Here is a 25,142-nt window from a genome sequence, read left to right on the forward strand (position 1 = left end):
TTGGTCTCACATGGGGCACAATAATAACAGGGACCTTCCTAGAATGCAGCCCAGGAGCTGCAGAGGGGGAATCTTTTAGCTTTTGGGCGAAATTTCTGATGACAGGTTCCCTTTAAAATAGACCCTTACATACAATTACTAGGAAAATATCTTTTTTTTCATGGTATATGTCAAGGAAACATCTTTCTCCACACATTGGGGAGAAGTAACTAAGAGCCACAATTAATATACATTTCTTGATTCATAGATTTGTCTCATTTAACTCCAGCATACTATGAAATGTCACAGGCCTCTTAGTTGTTGTTTTGTTTTTTTTTTTTATAAAAAAAAATTCTCTGTTGTTTGGAAAACCAAATTTACACCTGCCATGAATGGGCATGTGAATCTCCGCTTGGTTCGGAAGTTACCTGGATGCCGGTGATTGGCTTTAGTGGTCAGGTGTCTAGAAACGAGTGTAATCAGCCAAATATTTGCCTCACCTGACTGCTGCAGTCAATCACAGGCTGCAGAGGTTCTGGTAACTTTTGAATGGAGTAGAGTGACCTGTGCTGAATTCTTAGGAGTTCTGAAAGGTAATTATGCCTCCGTTTTTTATTTTAAAACCAGTCACACCTAGAAACAAAAAGGTACCCCAAGAGTCGGACACCCCTTTAAAGTTGGTGGGCAGTAGGAGATACCACCCCTTACATCTAAATGCCACCTTGCCAAAATGGCCAAACAGTAATTTTGCAATTATTAGTTTATGGCAAATATCTATAACAAAAGTGTGAAAAATGAATATTGCGGCCTCATCTCCTCCCCTGAAAAACACACTGTTTGTATTGTATTTACCAAATTCTTATTGCACTGCAGCCAAAGAAAAAAAATGTTAAGAACTCTAAAAACTAAGTTACAAACAAAAAAAAAAAGTGGTGATTAGACGAAGAATGCTGTATTAGCTATGAGGAAACCTTCAAGTTGACAAAAAAAGGACATAAGGGCATATTTGTCAAAGACATGCAGTCCATGCTTATTGCATGGAAACAACTTGGGTGACTATCACAGGTGTGTCACAGTTGACAGACAGTCCTGTGGTGTCCGGCTGTAGAATGTCGCAGCTTTTGGCTACACAAAATGCTCCCTGGCATGCTATTCTTCTTGTTGTGGTGAAAATGGTATCATATGTATCTCTGCTTGGGGTTTATCCCTTTCCTTTTAGGACTCTACTTATATCCTCAACTTTTATTAATTCCCCTTGTGTCCTTAAATACTCACATTTTTCCTTGGTGTTTGCTGGTGATAGAGTTATATTCCTATTCAGGCTTTGGATGCATGCAGTCAGCTTGCAATCATCTGACAAAACATTGTCGTTTGTTGCGATTTCTCTTCCTGAATTTTCTTGGAAATAATTTGCTCACTTTTACCTGTTTGTGCTCCGTGTGTCTTCTTTAGAGCTTAGTGGGGTTGACTAAGCGCTCATCCCATCCGTTTCTTACCTAGGGCCCAGTTTAGCGTCAGCCAGGGCCAGGTATGCTGCTCGGCGCATAGGTGCAGAACCTATCTACAGTGGTCAGGGAAGCCAGGGACCAGTGGAACATTTGGTCAGGGGTCAACATCTCCCCCTTCCTTAGACACAGGGCCTCCCTTCCCTGTTGCCGTACACGTGGTATGTCCCCATACCTAGCATGACAGTGACACAGCATAGCACGGTACCGAGAATGATCAGTATATGTACAACCATCCTGAAATTATAGTATTGCACGGTATAGATATTTTTGATCTTCACGTTATGCTGCTTTAGAGTTGGAAATGCATCACAATTCCTACATCAGACTGACAAGTGCTTGCATTCGACATGATAATGCCCCCCCGGCGGTCATAGATTTATATCATGTTTCATAGTTCCAGTCTGGTTAGTGGTCAGTGAGAAATGTCTGTATGCGAGGTAGTAATTTATGCTGGCTGTATTTCTCTAGTGCACAGTCGCGGCTCCGGAGTCATAAACTAAGCTCTGCTTCAGAGACAAGTGACAATATCTATCACAGTACTGAAGAGTTACTATGCTCCTCACCCAGAAAGTACCTGCCACCTGTGCTGCAAACCGCGGCCATGAAGGCTCCGACATATGGATATGTAGATGAGCATATGACACGAGATGTTCTACACGCTCGATCCCCAAACGGCAATTTGTCCGAATTTAAGCCCGACTTACGCCTTACATTGAGGAAGAAAGCAAAATATGGAAGAGTTCTGTGTCGTGAAGATCATTTCCCACGAAATACATAATTATCCATCTTTAGAGCCCATTAAAGAGCCATCTCTCAAATTAAATGATCAAGTATTAGATAATTGCCAGATTCTGTCCTAATTAAAATACATAGATAAGAGCCATTAATTAGAGTCTACTGTATCCATGACTGGAGAGCTCATTAGAGTATGTGCACACAATGTGGATTCGGCTCCGAAACCCACCTGAAAAAGCCCAAGATAGATGCTCCAAAGAATGCATCTGTATGTAAAAACCACTTGCTGTTCGTACGTTCACTCTTTTTATGCATCTTCTAGCCGCGTCATCTTTAAAGAAGTGACCCGTCCATTCTTAATACGTTTTCTACTCTGAAGACACTCTGTATTTTACAATGGGATTGAGGTGGGCAGCATCTACTCATAAGGCAGGTTGTCCGAAAGGTCACCTGGAAATGAAGAGGAACTGGGAGCAGATCTGAGGTCATTAATAATTTAGTAGTGTTATTCATTGGATAGGTCATCAATATGAGATTGGTGGGGTCCAACACCCGGCACTACCATTGATCAGCTGATATCCGCCATTCATAGCAGATGAATACATGTAATGTATGGGGAGGAACACAACAGGTTCATAGTGTTGGATGCAGAGTACTGCACTGTATCTCACATTTAGATTTCTGCGGATCAGTGGGGGTGCCGGATGTCAGACCCTCACCAAACTCATATTGATGACCTACTCTATGGATAAGTCTTCAATTCTTAAAGAGAACCTGTCAGTCAATTCATGCTGCCTAAACTGTGGGCAGCATGAATTAGAGCCTGGCTGCTCGATTGCAGCTAGATATGATCTGACCTTGGATCATAGGAGTAGACAAAGCTAGTCCAGTGCAGCCCCCAAGCTGGCTTCTTCTCGCATGACTCCAGATGATTGACAGGTCTCTCCCGATGTGCACACATTTCTGTTAATCAACCAGTGCGGTGCAGGGAGTAGCTGTCCGAGGCCAGAAGGATTAGTCTTGTCTCTCTCAATGCCAAAACATACCTGGCTGTAGTTGTGCTGCCAGGCTGCCCAAGGTTTGGCTATGTGATGTGTCATGGGAGGTCGCACATGCTTAGATCTCAGGTCCATTGCTTGGATCCTCTTGCAAATTGGTGGCAGAAGGTTTGTGGCTTCTGAAAAGCCAAAATAACAATTGCAGTAACTGTTTGTTATCCTCAAGGAATGGCCAAGGGAATGTTCTAATATGAAATCAAAAGAACTGTAGGGGGCACCATCAAAATACTGTTTAAGGCTATGTGCGCACACAGAACTTTTGTTTCTTGAGCAAAAAACGCACCCTCTGGACGAAAAACGCATCAAAAAACACATGCATTTTTTGCCGGGTTTTCAGAGCGTTTTTGCCCCTGCGTTTTTTCACTATATTCAATTATGGAAAAACGCAGGGAAAAACGTAGAAAAGAAGTGACACGCTGCTTTTTTCTGCACCCAAAACCGCAGGCAAAAAAGAAGCACCGTGCGCACAGCCTCTCATAGGCTTTGCTGGGGAAGGTCATACATGCAGTTTAGGATCACAAACTGCACCCAAAACTGCACCAAAAAAGCAGCAAAAAAAGCAGCGTGCGCACAGGGCCTTACTGTTTTGTGTACCATTCCGATGATTCTCTGTGGTTACAGACTACTGACAAACCATCAATGTAATTTGAACCTGCAAACATATCCCTTCCATTTGTCCCAACAAAAGTCTGCATAGAAGCTGTGAACAAAGGTAAAGGACATTGTGGAGGAAGACTACGGTACTTGAAAAAACGCCACCTTGTATTTTGTGCAAGTTTTTTAAGACTGGGATTGAAGAATGAGATACAATTGGTCCGACAGTGCCTTTAAATAGAAATTCTTCACCTCAAATACAAGTAAAGATAAAACAAGACGAACTCTAGATGAATCCATTCTATGCTGCTTTAGCTCCTCTGACAGATACAATCCTGATGGAGAAGAACTAGCGAGAGGCTATTATAGCTGAGAAACTGCAAAAATACACAATAATAAAAACAATAAAACAAATAGATTAGCAATAAACTAATATTATACTAATTAAATATAGAGAACTAGAGAGCTGCACGCTAAAGTCGGCACAATGGAGGTGTCAGATATTACTGATTGCTCAGATCACGGAGCCATAAATCATTAACCAGAAATTCTGTACAAAGAAGAGATCAAAACAAGGAACGGCAGCACAGAGGATGCTTGTTTGGCATGAAGCAATCCTGACGTTATTACTGTCAATTCCAGACATATATAAAATACGTAGACTACCTAATTTTGCTGGAGTTACCTTAAGGTCCCCTTCACACGTCCGTGATACCATTACGTGTGACGTCCATTTTCATACGTACCGAGACACGGACATACACAGACCCATTGAAATCATAGATCTGCACATACGTGCCTGTTTTCTCACGAATGTGTGTCCGTGTGCTGCAAAAGCGTGTCGATGTGTTCCACACAGAGACAAGTCCGTTTTTCCTCTGGCGGCATGGATGTCACACGGCCCGCACACTGATGTGATCTGTGTGAGATTCCAGAGAAAACACCGGGTCTTTGAAATAAAATGATTTTCTATACTCACCTGTCTACAACTCTGCTGTCTTCGGCGCTGTGTCACTTGCTTCATGGCCCGCTCATTATGCTCATGCATATTCACTGCACTGCGAACCCAGAAGCAGCAGCGTCAGAGACACCAGCATCGGGGACAGGTGAGTAAAAAGTTCCTGCTCTCCTTGTGCTATCACGGATAGCACATGGTGAACACAAGTGTGCTAAAATCATGGCACACGGATGGGCCATACGCACCTCCAACACAGCCGTGCAAAATACTAAGGTTTTTTCACGGACGTGTGAAAGGGGCCTAAAGGTCACAGTAAACCATAGGATGCTTGTGTTATGGACCAATCAAATCATGAAATAGCAGCTCATATGTGCGGGGTATCAGCCTCCTCAGAAACAACAACTGATATATTTTACCACAGAGCAAATCAGGAATGACGTAGGCTGCAACACAAAACCTTAAAAGGGTCTTCTAGGATTAGAAAAAAAAAGGGGGGCATTTTTTTCCCCATAAAAATTGCCGCTCTTGTCTAAGGGCAGTTTAGTATTGCATTTCGAACCAATTCATATGAACAGGGCCCAACTCAGACCTCCATGAAACATGGCCTGAGCACAGCTCCAAGCCCAGACCAGCCGCTCCAAGCCCAGCCCGGCCCCTCCAAGCACAGCCCGGCCCCTCCAAGCACAGCCCGGCCCCTCCAAGCACAGCCCGGCCCCTCCAAGCACAGCCCGGCCCCTCCAAGCACAGCCCGGCCCCTCCAAGCACAGCCCGGCCCCTCCAAGCACAGCCCGGCCGCTCCAAGCACAGCCCGGCCGCTCCAAGCACAGCCCGGCCGCTCCAAGCACAGACCGGCCGCTCCAAGCACAGACCGGCCGCTCCAAGCACAGACCGGCCGCTCCAAGCACAGACCGGCCGCTCCAAGCACAGACCGGCCGCTCCAAGCACAGACCGGCCGCTCCAAGCACAGACCGGCCGCTCCAAGCACAGACCGGCCGCTCCAAGCACAGACCGGCCGCTCCAAGCACAGACCGGCCGCTCCAAGCACAGACCGGCCGCTCCAAGCACAGACCGGCCGCTCCAAGCACAGCCCGGCCGCTCCAAGCACAGCCCGGCCGCTCCAAGCACAGCCCGGCCGCTCCAAGCACAGCCCGGCCGCTCCAAGCACAGCCCGGCCGCTCCAAGCACAGCCCGGCCGCTCCAAGCACAGCCCGGCCGCTCCAAGCACAGCCCGGCCGCTCCAAGCACAGCCCGGCCGCTCCAAGCACAGACCGGCCGCTCCAAGCACAGACCGGCCGCTCCAAGCACAGACCGGTCTCTCATATATGCCTATAAGGCTGTTGAATTTCGCCAATCCCAAAATCACAGTCTGAACTTAGACCTTGTTTCACAGGTGCCTAAATTTGGTTTTAGGTTGAGTTGCAAAGCTGTAGATTTTTTTTTTTGTAAGATTTTCTTCATTATTGAAGGACCTGGAAAAAAGTAAGCTCATTTAAAAGTGTTTTACAATACTTGCAAATTTCCGACATTAGAAGGGTCTGGGGAGATGGATGCCCACAACCTCCAGGAAGAACGAATAAAAACAGCTGCCTGTATGTGTACTGTGCGGACATCTCTCCTTTAAAACTAATGAAGGTTATTAGCTTTCCAGTCAGTGCTCAAAGAAAACTGCTAATACTGGCGGAGAAGAGCCGACAGGATCTGTATGCCACAGATGGGGAGAGGTCAATTTTGATTTTTGCCCTTAGTGCACTGTAAGCTTTAATTTGCAAAACAATTTATCTTATCCTACCTGGTAAATGTGATGGATTTGTATTTATCACGGTTGTCCGTGACCATCATATTGATCACCTATCCATTGTGTATCGTAAGTCGTTAATGCAGGATTGGCAGAGTGCCGGATATCGGCAGCTGATATCTGCTCTGGCAGTGGCCGGCTCGGAGCATTGTAAGGAGCAGAACACCACAGTTCTGTACATGCTTAAGTGGCCGAGTACAGCAGGTGTAAAACCCAGTCGCATCCATTAAATAATGTACAGATCCGCAGGGTTTTGGCTCCGTAAAACGTTTACACTCGTCAACTACTGGAGCAGATAACTATAGCTGATTGATGGGGGTTCTGGGTTTTGGACCTCCATCAATCTCATATATTGATGAACTACCAAGGACAACATCTCCAAGGAGTTTGTATATTCTCGCTGTGTTTGTGTGGGTTTCCCCCAGGTTCTCCGCTTTCCTCCCACACTCTAGGGACATAGTGATAGGGAATTTAGATTGTGAGCCCCAATGGGGACAGTGATGAGGTCTGTAACACTCTGTGGAATTAATAACGCTATATAAGTGAGTAAAATAAATAACATACCCTATGGGTAGATCATCAATATGCTACTTTTGAGCAACCTTTCTAATAAGATTTTTCCAATTTTTCATATTTCTGATGCTCGGAGACTTAAATGGGGATGTCCACTACTCGGACAAAGTCTTCTCAACCACTATATATTGGCATGTAAAATAAAAACTGCCTGTACTCACCTCTGATGATGGTGCCATTCCACTGAAGTCTAAGAAAAAGACTGATGGCACATCCTACCTTTCTATTTTGAAAAGGTGAAAACTGAACATGAAACATAGTAACAAAAAGAAGACAGTTTTACGCCATTGGCTGTTGGGCTCACATAAAACTGGCCATTTTTGTGTGCCAAGTATCTCACTTTCTACATGTTTTTCATAGCAGTAATGAATGTCTATATTCCCATATACATTGTTCCAGGGAAGTTGGCGCCTGGTCTCCCAGGGTTCGCGTGTCATCGTTAGGTTACATGAGCCCTGCAGTCAATCAGGGGCTGCTTCACTCTCACTTTCCTCAGAAAAAGTGTCATCTAGAGGAAGTTATAACTTCTGCTGCTGCTCTCTAACTTCTTCTGGTTTGAGTGAAAGAAACAAGGATGAAGTGGCCCAGTAGCGGCCCCAGGGCTGACGTGACATAATGCCACACAAACCTCGGGACTGACGTTGCTGGAACAGAGCCAGCACCGGAGGCGAGCATAGAATGTTCTTATCACACATGGCGGAATACAGAGATTGAGAAGACATAGTCTGAGTAGTGGACAACCCCTTTAATGAAAAAAGTTCACAGTCACTAAATCTACTGCCATTTAGTAAATTGCATACAAAACAAAATACTTACTGCCTCTTCTGTCCACCCAACTGACTCCAAACTTCTATCACAAAGCCGTCAAACTGTTCATCCTGGTGATATAAAGAGTGTTCAATGCTGTATTAGAAAAGAGCAAAAACATTGCACGTGCAATCGACATTGATTTCCACAATCTGCTTTTACGAAAGGTTCATACTCCACAAGTCCCAATATATAAATACTACAACAATGATTCGAAGAGAATCGGTCACGATGTCATAATAATGAGGACGAAAAAAACTCCAATTGGTGGGCGGTAGGTTTTGGCAAGAAATATTCAATGCAAAATAGCTGTTTCTAGAAGAAAACTGTCCCCTGTACGTAAAGTCTTGAAACATGACTAGGGCTGCTCATGAAGGTGGTTCTTGCCAATGCAAACCTGTGCAAAAATGTTGCAACTTTTGGAGTTTTTTTTACACCAGACATGGCCACCTTTGCCAAAATGGGAGGCGCATAAATGGGAAAAAGCAAAGCCAGCCTTGTCTGATCCATGGAAATTTACACTAGTGGTGTAAATTTTCCAAAAAAACATACTACAGACTGGAGTACCATTTCTGGAGTTGGCCTCTTAATGAATTAGGCGCCTCTCGCTCCAACAGTCCCGTTCATTAAGAGTACCATGCACTATGCCAGTCTTAAGGCTGCTTTACACGCTGCGATCCCGCTAGCGAGATCGCTAGCGTGCGTACCCGCCCCCATCGTTTGTGCGTCATGGGCACATCGCTGCCTGTGGCGCACAAAATCGCTCGGACCAGTCACACTACTAAAATGCCTAGCGACGTCGCTGTTGCCGGCGTACCGCCTCATTCTAAGGGGGCGGTTCGCTCGGCGTCACTAAGCGGCCACCCAATCAAAGTGGAGGGGCGGAGATGAGCGGCCGTAACATCCCGCCCACCTCCTTCCTTCCTCATTGCCGGCGGCCGCAGGTAAGATGAGGTTCACACGTAGCGTTGTGTGCTGCCTCGGGAACGACGAACAACAACGTACCTGCAGCAGCAACGATAATTGGGAATAGGGGGGCATGTCAACGATTAACGATTTTGTGACCTTTTTTGATCGCACGTACGTGTCACACGCAACGACATCGCTAACGCGGTCGGATGTGCGTCACGAATTCCATCACCCCCAACAACATCGCTTTAGCGATGTCGCTGCGTGTAAAGCGGCCTTTACCGAATAGAGGCGACAAACTATTTAATCGCTGCCTTCCATATCATACAGACTGGTTATGTTTTTTGTTGTTTTTTTTTTGTTTTTTTTTTTAAATAATCAGAAAAGAAGAATTATTTGCTAAGGGTTTTCGTTTTTATATAGAAGAATGATGTAAAATTAAGAAGGAAAAGCAAGCAGCTGTATAAAGAAAGAACCAGCCTGAAGTTGTTCCATGCAATTAGCCCTGGCGTGCACGGCTGACGACGGAGACCAAACATCCAGTACAAGCGCTTTGAAGTTTATAGAATAGAGCGGGCAACACTCCGTACTATTATTTCATATTGTTTTTACAAAAACATACTTCAATCCTAATTCCGTATGTTCAACAACGCTAAAGAAAATATCCATCTCCTACTGAGTAATAGCGCAGAGGAGGTGAAAATGACAAACTGCTCCGCTGCCCTCAGCTCTGCAAAATTACACTTCTCGTAAAAAAAAAAAAAAACAACAAACACTTTTCAGAGAATATTTTGCAAAACTAAAGTTATTTATAAAAAGCTATAAAAGTTGTGTGCAGCTGCTGAATAAAACATTAATGCATCCATGTACGAGACATGCTCTGTTTCACAGTTTCTGTTTAACAACCCTGAAAAGTCTTACGCTGTGTGCATAAAAATTGCCTTCATTCCATCAGAGTCTACAGTTCAGATTTAAAGGGTCTGTGCAACTACCGCCTTGTAAAATAGCCTCCTAAAATGTTAGGGTCATTGAAAGCATCCCCCTGATCGGGGGATGCTTTCAATGCAAAGTAGGCACCGCCACTTACGTTCGTAGGTTCTTTAGTAATTGCCGATTTTTGGGGTTCTACCCACCAACAAGGAGACCCACAAAATGAAAAAAGAGGTGATGAACAGGTTGAACCTGATTCTCCAATCCTTCCAATCCTCAGCTGTCTGCTGTACCTTGGTTATGAAAAATGGGGGATCCCAAGCTTTTTTTTTATAATTATGTCATTTATTTATTTAAAAAAAAAAATGACATTGGGTCCCCCCCATTTTTCTAAAACCAGCCAAGGTACGGCAGACAGCTGGGGGCTGATATTATTAGGGTGGGAAGGGCCATGGTTATCTGCCCCTTTCCAGCCTAACAATAGGAGCCCGCAGCCACCCCAGAAGTGGCGCATCTATTAGATGTGCCAATTCTGGCACTGGATCTGGCTCTTCCCGTTGCCCTGGTGCGGAGGCAATCAGAGTAATAAGAAATTAATGGCAGCCCACAGCTGCCATTAAGCCCGAGATTATTAATGGAAGGTGTTTATGAGATCCACCCCATCACTAATTATTATTATAATTTATTATTATAACGCCATTTATTCCATGGTGCTTTATATGTGAAAAGGGGTATACATAATAGGGACAAGTACAATAATCATAAACAAAACAATGCACAGACTGGTACAGGAAGAGAGAGAGGGGAGGCCCCCTGCCTGCGAGGGCTCACAATCTACAAGGGATGGGTGAGGATACAGTAAGTGAAGGTGGAGATGGGCGTGCGGCGCTATAGTGGACTGAGGGTTACTGCAGGTTGTAGGCTTGTCGGAAGAGGTGGGTCTTCAGGTTCCTTTTGAAGCTTGTTAACGTAGGCGAGAGTCTGATATGTTAGGGCAGAGTGTTCCAGAGTATGGGGGAGGCACAGGAGAAATCTTGTATGCAATTGTGGGAGGAGGAGATAAGAAGGGAGTAGAGAAAGAGATCTTGTGTGGATCGAAGGATACGTACAGGTAAGTACCAGGAGCCTAGGTCACAGATGTAGGGAGGAGACAGGTTGTGGATTGCTTTGTATGTAATAGTTAGGGTTTTGAACTGGAGTCGGGCAAAGGGAAGCCAGTGAAGAGATTGGCAGAAAGGAGAGGTCGGGGAGTAGCGGGGGGAACAGGTGGATTAGCCGGGCAGCATAGTTTAAAATAGATTGTAGGGGTGCGATATTGTTAGAAAAGAGGCCACAGAGCACGGTGTTGCAATAGTCCAGGCGGGAGATAATAAGGGCATGCACTAGGATTTTTGCAGCTTCTTGGGAAAAGAAAGTACGAATATGAGAAATATTTTTGAGTTGGAGGAGGCAGGAGGTGAAGAAGGCTTGGATGTGTGGCTTGAAAGAGAGATCAAAGTCTAGAGTTACTCCCTGGCAGCGAGCACGTGGAACTGGGGAAAGTGAGCAGCCATTGATATTAATGGATAGGTCAGTTGAGTGGTTGAGTGAGGAGGAGGAAAGATAATGAATTCTGTTTTGTCCATGTTCAGTTTTAGAAATTGAGAAGAGAAAAAGGATGACATAGCAGACAGACATTGTGGGATTCTGGATAGTAAGGAGGTGATATCAGGTCCAGACAGGTAGATCTGCGTAGAGGTGATGCTGAAAGCCGTGGGACTGTATGAGCTGTTCCAGGTCAAAGGGGTAGATGGACAGCAGCAGTGGTCCAAGAACTGAACCATGGGGGACACCGACAGATAGGGGGAGAGATGAGGAAGTGATGGGAGTGGCTGAAAGTTTGGTTGGTTAGGTATGAGAAGATACAAAATAGAGCCAAGTCTGTGATGCCCAGAGAAGAGAGAATCTGTAGTAGAAGAGAATGGTTTACGGTGTCAAAGGCAGAGGACAGCTCTCTAATATGTAAGTGAAAGAAATAAACACAAAACACCAAAAAAATCCTTTATTTGAAATAAAAGACAAAAAAACAAAAACCCTCTTTCACCCCTTTATTAGCCCCAAAAACACCCCTGCAGGTCCGACGTAATCCACACGAGGTCCCACGATGATTCAGCTCTACTACATCTGAAGCTCACAGCAAGCGCCATAGAACATGACTGCCCACTGTGAAGTTCAAGCAGAGGCTGAGCCGCGATCAGCGGTGACGTCATTCAGGTTAGTCATGGCCACAGCTGAAGGTTCCCATAGTCCTCCACTTGTCACCGCAAATCACCTCTGACCGCGTAGTTCACTTCAGTTGCTGCCTGAACCTCACAATGGGCAGTCATGTTCTATGACCGCTCGGTGTGAATTCAGACGTAGCAGTGCTGGAAGCATCATGGGACATCATGAGGATTACGTCAAACCTGCAGGGGTGTTTTTGGAGTTAAAGTGGTGAAAGAAGGTGCTTTTTTGTCTTTTATTTCAAATAAAGGATTTTTTGGATGCTTGTGTATATTTACTTTCTCTTACAGATTAGTAATGGGGGGTCAAATAGATGCCTCCCATTAAAAATTTAGGTGTTAGTGGCAGCTGTGGGCTGCCATTAACTTATTATTACCACGATTGCCACTGCACCAGGGTATAAGGAAGAGCCGGTAAAGTGCCAGGATTTTCGCATCTAATGGATGCGGCAATTCCAGGCAGCTGCAGGCTGATATTTTTAGCCTGGTGGGCACCCAATAACCATGGGTCTCCCCAGCCTGAGAATACCAACCCCCAGCTGTCGGGCTTTATCTTGGCTAGGTATCAAAATTGGGGGGGAACTGCACGCCGTTTTTTTAAATTATTTATTTTAATAATTAAAAATAAAAAAGCCGCTTGCAGTTCCTCCTATTTTGATACCCAGCCAAGATAAGTGCACGGCTAGGGCTTTATCTTTGCTGGGTATCATAATATGGGGGGCCCTACGCCAATTTTTATTTATTTTACTGTATGATATAGACCCACCCACTGGCATCTGTGATTTGAAGCATCATACATGCTGTCACTCAGCTTGAGGGAGGGGCATCTGACTGCAACCAATCACAGACACTGGTGGGCGGGGGAAGCAGTGCATATTCAATGAAGGTAATGAGTGGCCGTGGGAGCAGTGCGACAGACGTCCCGGTGAATTGGTAAGTATAAAAGCGCTTACACCTACCCCTTTGCAGCAAACTCTGGTCCTCATAGACTATATATGGGGGCTGGCCTCTGGCCAGATATCAGGAGGATCAATCCCCCGCCGAACCCCTAGTCAGCAGGGGATTGATCTGACAGTCTTCTTATCGCTAGTGAAAAACGCAGGCACAAAATACAAAAAGAATTGACATGCTGCATCTTGCCTGCATCTTCAAAAAGACTGTCAACATAAGATGCACTGTGTGGACAGCAAAGTAGAAATCTCATAGACTTTGCTGGGGGAAGGAAAAAAACACCTAAAAAGGCAATAATTGATACAGTCTGCGGATGAGAGCTTAAACCCCTCAATAAGAAACTGGTGGGGGTCCGGCTACAGTAAGCTCCATTGAAGAGCTGATGACAGCAGCGGCCGGATGTAAGCAATGTACAGAGCAGGACGCAGCGGATCCGTACATTGTTTAGCATCCGCTCCCGAGTGCTACTCAATAAATAAAGAAGCTTTGAAATAGGATTGTTCTTAATGTGTTAATCCATGAGAACTATTCTTAGGACAGGCCATCAATATCACATTGGTGGGGGCACGACTCGCAGCACCCCTGCCGATCAGCTGTTAGAAGGGATTGCATTGATCTCTACAGCACCACAACCTCATCGCGGTTTATCGGGCACAGCTCCATAGTTTTAGTAGCAGCTATTCCTGATATCACGGCTCAGTACGGATTTGTCACATTCACAAACTGCAATATCACACAGAGAAGCTACTAAAAGAACAGAGCGGAGCCTAGAAAACCATGAAGAGGATGCTGTGATCGCCAGAGGACCATGGCACCATGAGTGGACACGGACACCTGTGCAAGAACAATATGGACCTTTTGTAGTCCAACAGGTCATCATAAAGCACAATTCCACCTGTTTTAGGGATAGAAGTGACCCACTGACCTCTAGGGCCCCTGTGCGCCTACACACGTTACACCAATGCTATGTCCGCCCATGCATAGCACCTTCAATCAGTTGATCAGTGGAAGTGCCAAGAGTTAGGACCCATCTGATCAAATATTGATGGGCTTACCCATTTGGAAGACCCAGATAATGCCTTTAAGCCAACAACATGGTATTATGTAAAGAATAACAAGTAATCTGCACTAAACATTGTCAGACCTAGTGACTAAAGCCGACGTACAGCAACCCCCTTCCCATTATTGAGAGATATAGGAGGAATGCTGGATTTCCATTACACACATTAAAAGGTAAATGTCCATATATAAAAGGTCTAAACTGCATTTCTTAATGCAATGAAATGTCTTTTCGAAAACTACCCAAAATTGCATTTAAAGATAGTCTCCTGGTGGCAGGGGGTGGACTTCCCGGACAGTGGGATAATGTATGATAAAACGGAAAATGTGGTCAGGATAAGGCAGCAGTTGTCTCAAGGAGGTGATAATTTGGATAGGAAAGATGTAAAGCAGTCAGAGCTCTATATTCTCATGTTCCCCTCCAAAGGAAAACGGTGGCACTTAAAGTGGTTGTAAAGTAGTAGAAAAATATGTCATCTTCATCCAAATCTAGGGTCACACCTGTCCAAAAATTGAATGTCGTATTATAACAACAGACAGGTGAAAAACTCTCCCTCTCTCCTCCGTAGCCGGCTATTGCCATTCTCGCCCTGCACTCGCGGTACACCGATGTAATGTGAGTGCAGTGCGATTTTTCTCTCACCCCATAGACTTGAATAAGTGCGAGAGAAACCAGGAACGCATTACAGTTGCAGCATGCTGCGACTGTTTTCTCGGTCCGATTAGGGCTAAGAAAATAATCTCTCACGTGTGATGACACAGAGTAATATTGGTCCGAGTGGAATGCGATGTTTTATCACACTCCACTTGCACCGATTTTCATGCCATGTGTCTTAGGCCTAAAAGCCCCGTCACACGCAACGACATATCTAACGATATATCGCCAGAGTCACGGATTCCGTGATGCACATCCGGCATCGTTAGCGACGTCGTTGCGTGTGACACCAACGAGTGACCGTTAACTATGGAAAATACTCACCAAATCGTCCATCGTTGACATGTCGTTCATTTTCAAAAAATCGTTGATTGTTGAGGTCGCAGGTTGGTCGTCGTTCCCGTGGCAGCACACATCACTATGTGTGACACCCAGGGAACAATGAACAACAGCTTACCTGCGGCCGCCAGCAATGAGTAAGGAAGGAGGTGAGCGGGATGTTACGGCCGCTCATCTCTGCCCCTCCGCTTCTATTGGGTGCCGCTTAGCGACGCTGCTGTGATGCTGCACGAACCGCCCCCTTAGAAAAGGAGGCGGTTTGCCGGCCACAGCGACGTCGCTAGGCAGGCAAGTCCGTGTGATGGCTCCGAACGATATTGTGCGCCACGGGCAGCAATTTGCCTGTGACACACAAATGACGAGGGCGGGTACGCTGCGTGTGACGGGGCCTTAAGTTTCACACAGAGCTTGTTTCTGCTTGCTCAAGATTGGTCAATGTATTAAAAGGGAAGTACACGTCCTCAGTGAAAGCTCTCTGGTAACGCCTACTTAACTAACTGTTTAGTTGCCAAATACTTTGATCGCTAATATCTAAGCAATGGAGAAGTGTAGTGAAAATAAATAAGTTTGCTTTGTTCTACATACACGTGACTACATCAACAGGAAAATTTGGTGAAAGGTCCTCGTTGAGGCTCTTGGAAGGTAGGAATCAAACAAGAAACAAACCAAAACAAAACCTGCTGCATCCCATAGGCAAAAGTTTCCTGTGACAGTAAAGGCTGCTGCTTTTACCCTTCCATACGACCTCGATGTGGGCGGCGAACATCCACTTCCTGGAGTGGGAGGGACGTTCGGCGTCACAGCGACTTAACGCGGCAGTCGGCCAATAGAAGCGGAGGGGCGGAGATGAGCGGGACGTAAACATCCCGCCCACCTCCTTCCTTCTGCATTGCCGGCGGGAGCCGCGGGACGCAGGTAAGATCTGTTCATCGTTCCTGGGGTGTCACACACTGCGATGTGTGCTATCTCGGGAACATTGAACAACCCGACGTGCAATATTAAGGAAATGAACGACGTGTATGCGATGAACGGTTTTACGTTCAATCGCAATCGCACGTAGCTGTCACACGCTACAACACCACTAACAATGTCGTTAGGATGTGCGTCACTTACGACGTGACCCCGCCGACACATCGTTAGATTTGTTGTAGCGTGTAAAGCCCGCTGGGGTAATATATCAGTTAGAATGTTTAACTGAAAAGCTAAACCAAACGGGCTGAAGAGTGCTCATCTCTTTAGTGTTAAAGTACGCTCAGCACCGATATTAAATTCACCTGTAACTCCTATATTTATAAAAGGCTAAATAATAAAAAAAAAGTTTTATTTCCTCTATAACTTGCACATCTGAACTAAGGCTCGGGTCCTTTGAGCAGAGATACAGGACTTCAAATATAGTAACATGAAAAGATGTGCAGACAAAACTTTGAGCAGTGTGAAAGGAAAACTAGAGGCTTAAGAGCCAGTACCAAAAATAATAATAAAAAAGGAAAGGCGGACGAGATACCATGGGCACAGGCTACAGCACACAAAGGCAGCTACAAATGTAGGATTCCCAATGTAAAGCTTAAAAAGTGTCGCAAAAAATATTTCATACTCTTCTAATGAATGAGTTTAGTCTTTAAAGATGAGGCCATATTTTCATTACTACAGACTAAAAGCTATTACTATTTGTATTTTTATGGGGATGTGTAATTTCTTGGTGGATAAGGTTTATTTTTCAATGGTATGATTTCGTAGTGAATTTATTAACAATTTTTTTAACCCCTTTACCCCCAGAGATTTTCCATTTTTCGGTGTCGTTTTTTCCTTCCCTTCTTCCAAGAGCCATAACATTTTTTATTTTTCCATCAATATAGCCATATCAGGAGTTGTACTTTTGAACGGCACCATTCTTTCTGCCTCATATTGAATTGAATTGAAAATAAGAAAAAAAATTCCAAGTGTAATGAAATTGCAAAAAAAGTGCAATTGCATGATGTTTTGTTTTTTTTATTTATCATGTTCACTTTATCGTGAAACTGACCTGGCATTATGATTCCCCAGGTCTATACGAGTTCGTAGATACCAAACATGTATAGTTTTACTTTTATCCATGTAGTGAACAAAAATTCAGAAATTTGTAAGAAAAAAAAAAAGAATTGCTGTTTGGCGCCATTTTCCGAGACCTGTAGCATTCTCACTTTTCAGTATCTGGGGTCGGTGATGGCTTATTTTCTGCGTCCTTGGCTGGCATTTTTAATCATACCATTTTGGGTAGATGCGATGTTGTGATCGCCTGTTATTGCATTTTATTGGAATGTTGCGGTGACCAAAAAAGCGTACTTCTGGTGTTTGATTTCTTTTCCTCACTACACTCTTTACTAATCAGGTTAATTCATTATATATTTTAATAGATCAGGCATTTCTGGACTCGGCAATACCAAATACGTGTGTTTTCATTTTTTTATTATGGTTTTGTTTTCAATTGGGTAAAAGGGAGGTGATTTGAACTTTTATTGATTTTTTTCATACTTTTTTAAAATATTTGTGTATTTTTTTTACATTTTTTTTTAATGATTTCACTACTCTACAGCAATCGCCCCCTCCATTTTTTAGACGTGTGTGTGTGATTTGCTCCTCCTGCACCTGTGATGCCTCCACTTAGTGGGGGCTTAGCTGTATCCTGGTAGAGTATTAGTTTTTGGCCTGGGCGATGTAGACACTGCAGCCCATCTTTGCTGTAAGTAATACTTCATTTTTGGAGGATATTTATTCCACATTTTGTTGCTATTTTTATACTCTCCTAGGGGACTCTATCACTGCTTAGTCTGATTGCTTCTGATCAGAGCGATGCCTCAGCACTGCTCTGATCAGCAGAAATGCTGTTCTCCTGTGAGTGCCGGCGCTCTGCTGGCATTCACAGAGAACACGTCATGGCAGCGACATGGGTAATCTGATCCCATGCTGCCGTGGCAACCAATTGGCGCTGTGTAATCAATTGGATCAGCAGACATGTGCGAGGAATAATGCGGGCCTGCCGCGCAATGACCATCACCCTTCCCTGCTCCGTGTGCATGATGCGTCCTACGTCATCCACACAGAAGCCTTCATTGCGCTCCTGTGCATGCGCACTTTAATCTGCCCTGCTGTTGGCAGAACAAAATACTATATAATGCGCAGGAAAAGGTCAAAGAAAATTGGCGCATGCTCACTACAATCCCTTGATCTGCCTTCAGCAGGGTAGAGAGACATGAACAGGACCACAATGGAGGACACTGTGTGGATGACATAGGACGCGTCATCCCCAGAAAGCCAGGACGGAAATTGCAAGAAGATAGGATGCGCAGGACCGAGACAAGCGACGCTCATTGAACCCAACTACCCCAAAGGGGAGTATAATAAAAGCTGTTTTTAAGTTATACAGTGCAGCCTAGGCTCATATATACTGTATATATAAGAGCTCACTGGTGATGGCCGCAGCTTATAGGAGACAAATCTAGTGACAGGTTCCCTTTAACACTCTTTTGCATATGTATTATTTGTATTTAAGTAGTGGAGCAACAGTCTGGCTTCTATTTCAAAGACTTATGTGCCCTTAAAAGCAGTTTGGGTGGGCTGGAACTAGCTGAAGCCCAATCTAGAGAGGAAGTGTGCGCATGCGTGGCCTACACTCCGTTCATTGTCTGCAACACTGCTTAGGCTACTTTCACACTTGCGTTGTGCGGCATCTGTTGCAATCCGCCGCCTTGAGGAATTACGGTAACCGTTGCAGTAATCCGTTTATTCCTCATATGCTTCTATCAAGGGCGGATTGCAACGGATGGTCTTGCATTGCATCCGCCCTGTGGCATATCAGTCGTTTAGTGACTGACCATCGGGCGGAAGGAACGTTTTTTCTTGCTTAAAAAAACGCACTCCGCAGGATTCCGTCGGGATCCATTAAGAGGTATAATGAATATCTATGGTGCTGAATTCCATCCTCATCGGTCTGGCGATGGATTCCAGTGCAGGATTCCGTCACGTTCTACTGACCATGCCCAGCAGAACGTAATGAATCGTGTAAAAGCACTTCCTGTGGTCGGTCTCTCTCTAATAAAAGAAAAAAAAACCGCAAAACGTTCTTTCACAGGAATCCATTATATTTATTACCACCCTATTTGCAACGCATCAGTCACATTCGTCACACAACGCACTGTGACGGATGCCGCACAACGCAAGTGTGAAAGTAGCCTTAGGCTAGGTCCACATTTCCGTTGTTTATGATCAGTCACAATCCGCCGCTGTGATAAACAATGCAATCCGTTTGGCGGATTCCGTTGTTCCCATAGACATGTATGAGCGGCGGATTGTGACTGATGACGCTGCGCTGCATCCGCCGCCCGACTGATCAGTCGTGGAATGACTGACCGTCGGGCGGCAGGAACGCAGCATGTAGCGTTTTTTGAGCAGCGGAATCTTTTTGATTCCACTGCGCATGCTCTCTCTCGGCGCCTGAACGATCAGCTGATCGCTCGGCAGCCGCCTTCTGTGAGAGATCGCCCGGCGGCCAGCTGCTGTGAGCGATCAGCTGATCACCCGGCGGCCGGCTGCTGTGAGCGATCAGCTGATCACCCGGCGGCGAGCTAATGTGAGCTTTCAGCTGATCACCCGGCGGCCGGCTGCTGTGAGCGATCAGCTGATCACCCGGCGGCCGGCTAATGTGAGCGATCAGCTGATCGCTCTCTCTCTCACGTTTTACAACGGAATCTGACAATGAATTCTATTCTTGTCATCCGTTGTACAACGCATCAGTCACAATGGTCAAGCAACGCATGTGACTGATACAAAACAACGGAAATGTGAACCTAGCCTTAGCCGAGCGCTGAACTTGACAGAAGCAACAAATGGAGCTGGGGTCAAGCAAGCGCACCTCTGCTTCACATCGTGCTTACAAAGCCGCAATCTCGGGGTCCCAGCAGTTAAACAACCAGTAATGAGCAAGTGATCTCCTACCATAAGGTGAGTAGACAAATTTGTGAATAGTCTCTTAATATAATCCATTTAAGTCAAACATATCATTCAGAATCTACTCCTCAGCGTGTATGTGTAGAACACAAACTATTTATATCTTTAATTTAGTTTTCTTTTATTTTTCATTCGGCTAAAAGGCAACATAAGTAAAAAAGAATGTTAAAGTACAAATATAAATTCTGACCTTTGCCGTCTGCACCAAAGCGTCCGACAGATCTTCTATTTCATCCTCACTGCCGAAAACGCTCTCAAAGTCCTGGTATGTCCAACTATCAAACAGGACACGCGGTGCTGGAACAGAAGAATAGATAAACCCTCAGGTGAGCGTTAGCGTGAAAAGGAACAATATACTGGTGACAAACTGTTGTTTCGGAGTTTACAGAACTCTTGACAGAAAGAATAGGACGGTGCGCAGAGCTATTTTGGGTGTAAAAATGATGAAAACAGCAAAGGAATCCCAACACTTTACATAATTCATTGGTGACCATTTTGATCTATCATGCAGCATATCAGTCATGTATATACAGTATATTGCATTAGTGAGTACACCCCTCACATTTTTATAGATCTGACACTTTGATACAATGTACAGTGTCAGTGTGCAGCTTGTATAACAGAGGAAATTTGGTGCCCTCTACATAACTCAACACACAGCCATTCATGTCTAAACCACTGGTAAAAAAGTGAGTACACCCCTAAGTGAAAATAGCCAAATTGTGCCCAATTAGCCATTTTCCCTCCCCAGTGTCATGTAACTTATTAGTGATAAAAGGTCTCAGGTGGGAATGGGGGCAGGAGTGTTACATTTGGTGTTATCTCTCACACACTCTCTCATACTGGTCACTTTAAGTTCAACATGGCGCCTCATGGCAAAGAATTCTTTCAGAATCTGAAGAAAAGAATTGTTGTTCTACATACAGATGACAGAGGCTATAAGAAGATTGCCAACACCCTGAAACTGAGCTCCAGCACGGTGGCCAAGACCATACAGTGGTATAACAAGACTGGTTCCATTCAGAACAGGCCTCGCCATGGTCAACCAAAGAAGTTGAGTGTTCAGCGTCATATCCAGAGGTTGTCTTTTCAATAAAACATATATGAGTACTGCCAACATTGCTGTAGAGGATAAGGTCAGCCTGTCAGTTCTCAGACCATACTCTGCACACTACATCACATTGGTCTGCATGACTATCGTCCCAGATGGAAGCCTCTTCTAAAGATGATGCACAAGAAAGCCCCCAGTTTACTGAAGATAAGCACATCAAGGACATGGATGACTGGAACCATGCCCTGTGGTCTGATGAGACCAAGATAAACGTATTTGGTTCAGATTGTGTCAAGCGTGTGGAAAGAGCCAGGCGAGGAGTACAAAGACAAGTGAGTCCTGCCTACAGTCAAGCATGGTTGTGGGAGTGTCATGGTTTGGGGCTGCATGAGTGCTGCTGACTGTGGGGAGCTACAGTTCATTGAGGCAACCATGAATGACAACATGTACAGTGGCATACTGAAGCAGAGCATGATCTCTTCACTTCATATTCCAACATGATAACGACCCCAAACACACCTAGAAGACAACCACTGGCCGAAAATGCTCAGTTTTGGCGCTGCTCTGTCTTCAGATAACGGCTGTATGCAAGTACTGCACATTCGCCTCCCATTCACATCAATAGTAGGCGGATATGAAGTACCCAGCTCCGGGTACTATCAAAATACGGAGCAGCTCCGGAACTGAGCATTTCCGTCTGCCTGCTGCTGCCGCCAATGGGACAGAGATCACCTGATAGGCTGGGGTGCGAGGTGTTGGACCCCGACCAATCAGACATTGATGACCTATCCTAAGAATAGGCCATCAATGTAAAAGTAGTGGACAACCCATTTAAATCTGCAGCATGTCAATTCTTGAAGTGTTTTACCTGCAAAGTTCACATTTACTAATGAATAGGAAAACACATCAAAACATCTAAAAAAAAATAAAAAAAATTGCCAAAAATTACATAAAAATACATGGATTTTATGTGTTTTTCCTCCAAACACATCAGTATTTGCAGCAGAAAAATCTACTGCAAATACTGAATGTGATCACATGCAATAAAAATGTAAATAGATAGCAAAGGGAAGACACAAAGGAGGGGTAAGAGGGGGATGCAGCTGCAGCAATGAACTTGAGCCTCCAAGTGGATCTTGTTCAGTTCTGCATATATATATATATATATATATATATATATATATATATATATATATATATATATATATATATATATACACACACACACACGCACACGGTATAGACTTACCCATCTGAGTGCTTTTGGAATTTTTTTTAATATCTTTTATCCATCCTAGAAAGAAAAAGAACATCATGATCTAACAGTTGCTCTCTGTTATTTAGTAAAAGTAATAAAGTCATGTGCAACATCTCACTTTCTAGATCGGCCATATTCAATCTGTCTACAATCTGCACCTGCTCTTGTTAGACACTTTCTTTTCTTATTACCTGGGACAGAAGCTGAGATGGCGCCTGAGCAGCCGGAGAAATGTAATTATATTGTGCTTTTAAAACGTCCATTAGTATCTGAGATAAGATGGGGTGCGAGGTTCTGGGTACCTTTTATCTTACACAGGCGGCTCTTAAAATAATGTTCCCGCATCCCATCACCTGGAAAGTACACAAAGCAATCTTAAAGAGAATCTGGCACCACATTTTTGCTCCTTATCTGAGAGCAGCATAATGTAGACACAGAGACCCTGATTCCAGCGATGTGTCACTTACTGAGCTGTTTGCTGTCATTTTGATAAAATCAGTGTTTTCTCTGCTGCAGATCTAGCAGTTATACAGAGCTCATGAATATGCTGGACTACCTACAGCACGCCAAGTAGTCATGTAATGATAATCTCCTGCTGATTAACAGTAATTTTATCAAAGCTACACTAAGCAGCCCAGTAAGTGACACATCGCTGGAATCAGGGTCTCTGCCCCTACATTATGCTGCTCTCAGATTAGATGGAAAGAAGGGAATTTTGTTTATTTACCGTAAATTCCTTTTCTTCTAGCTCCAATTGGGAGACCCAGACAATTGGGTGTATAGGCTATGCCTCCGGAGGCCGCACAAAGTATTACACTAAAAGTGTAAAGCCCCTCCCCTTCTGCCTATACACCCCCGTGCTCCCACGGGCTCCTCAGTTTTGGTGCAAAAGCAAGAAGGAGGAAAAAATTATCAACTGGTTTAAAGTAAATTCAATCCGAAGGAATATCGGAGAACTGAAACCATTCAACATGAACAACATGTGTACACACAAAAAAACAGGGGCGGGTGCTGGGTCTCCCAATTGGAGCTAGAAGAAAAGGAATTTACAGTAAGTAAACAAAATTCCCTTCTTCTTTGTCGCTCCATTGGGAGACCCAGACAATTGGGACGTCCAAAAGCAGTCCCTGGGTGGGTAAAATAATACCTCGTAATAGAGCCGTAAAACGGCCCCTTCCTACAGGTGGGCAACCGCCGCCTGAAGGACTCGTCTACCTAGGCTGGCATCCGCCGAAGCATAGGTATGCACCTGATAGTGTTTCGTGAAAGTGTGCAGGCTCGACCAGGTAGCCGCCTGACACACCTGCTGAGCCGTAGCCTGGTGCCTCAAAGCCCAGGACGCGCCCACGGCTCTGGTAGAATGGGCCTTCAGCCCTGAGGGAACCGGAAGCCCAGCAGAACGGTAAGCTTCGAGAATTGGCTCCTTGATCCACCGAGCCAGGGTTGATTTGGAAGCCTGTGACCCTTTACGCTGGCCAGCGACAAGGACAAAGAGTGCATCCGAGCGGCGCAGGGGCGCCGTACGAGAAATGTAGAGTCTGAGTGCTCTCACCAGATCTAACAAGTGCAAATCCTTTTCACATTGGTGAACTGGATGAGGACAAAAAGAGGGTAAGGAGATATCCTGATTGAGATGAAAGGGGGATACCACCTTAGGGAGAAATTCCGGAACCGGACGCAGAACCACCTTGTCCTGGTGAAACACCAGGAAAGGGGCTTTGCACGACAACGCTGCTAGCTCAGACACTCTCCGAAGAGAAGTGACTGCTACTAGGAAAACCACTTTCTGCGAAAGGCGTGAGAGAGAAATATCCCTCATTGGCTCGAATGGTGGTTTCTGAAGAACCATCAGCACCCTGTTCAGATCCCAGGGTTCTAACGGCCGCTTGTAAGGAGGAACGATGTGACAAACTCCCTGCAGGAACGTGCGTACCTGTGGAAGTCTGGCTAGGCGCTTCTGGAAAAACACAGAGAGCGCTGAGACTTGTCCCTTAAGGGAGCCGAGCGACAAACCCTTTTCCAGTCCAGATTGAAGGAAGGACAGAAAAGTGGGCAAGGCAAAAGGCCAGGGAGAAAAACCCTGAGCAGAGCACCACGACAGGAAAATTTTCCACGTCCTGTGGTAGATCTTGGCGGACGTTGGTTTCCTAGCCTGTCTCATAGTGGCAATGACCTCTTGAGATAATCCTGAAGACGCTAGGATCCAGGACTCAATGGCCACACAGTCAGGTTGAGGGCCGCAGAATTCAGATGGAAAAACGGCCCTTGAGACAGCAAGTCTGGTCGGTCTGGTAGTGCCCACGGTTGGCCGACCGTGAGATGCCACAGATCCGGGTACCACGACCTCCTCGGCCAGTCTGGAGCGACGAGGATGACGCGGCGGCAGTCGGCCCTGATCTTGCGTAACACTCTGGGCAACAGTGCCAGCGGAGGAAACACATAAGGAAGCTGAAACTGCGACCAATCCTGAACTAAGGCGTCTGCCGCCATAGCTCTGGGATCTTGAGACCGTGCCATGAACGTCGGTACCTTGTTGTTGTGCCGGGACGCCATGAGGTCGACGTCCGGCACCCCCCAGCGGCAACAGATCTCCTGAAACACGTCCGGGTGAAGGGACCATTCCCCTGCGTCCATGCCCTGGCGACTGAGATAATCTGCTTCCCAGCTTTCCACGCCTGGGATGTGAACTGCAGAGATGGTGGAGGCCGTGGCTTCCACCCACATCAAAATCCGCCGGAC

General features: G+C 45.3%; 1 protein-coding gene across 1 annotated transcript in view; it reads right to left on the reverse strand.

The window, feature by feature from the left end:
* Nucleotides 1–25,142, reverse strand: part of CHID1 (chitinase domain containing 1) — a 495,903-nt gene that overhangs the window by 417,179 nt on the left and 53,582 nt on the right. The window contains exons 5-7 of the mRNA XM_075326925.1: nucleotides 22,395–22,439; nucleotides 20,285–20,391; nucleotides 8,017–8,078 (exon numbers count right to left, since the gene is read on the reverse strand). Coding sequence (XP_075183040.1) covers nucleotides 8,017–8,078; nucleotides 20,285–20,391; nucleotides 22,395–22,439 — 214 coding nt within the window. The remainder of the gene's footprint in view (nucleotides 1–8,016; nucleotides 8,079–20,284; nucleotides 20,392–22,394; nucleotides 22,440–25,142) is intronic.

This window comes from Anomaloglossus baeobatrachus, chromosome 10 (assembly GCF_048569485.1).
Source record: "Anomaloglossus baeobatrachus isolate aAnoBae1 chromosome 10, aAnoBae1.hap1, whole genome shotgun sequence".
Taxonomy (NCBI): domain Eukaryota; kingdom Metazoa; phylum Chordata; class Amphibia; order Anura; family Aromobatidae; genus Anomaloglossus; species Anomaloglossus baeobatrachus.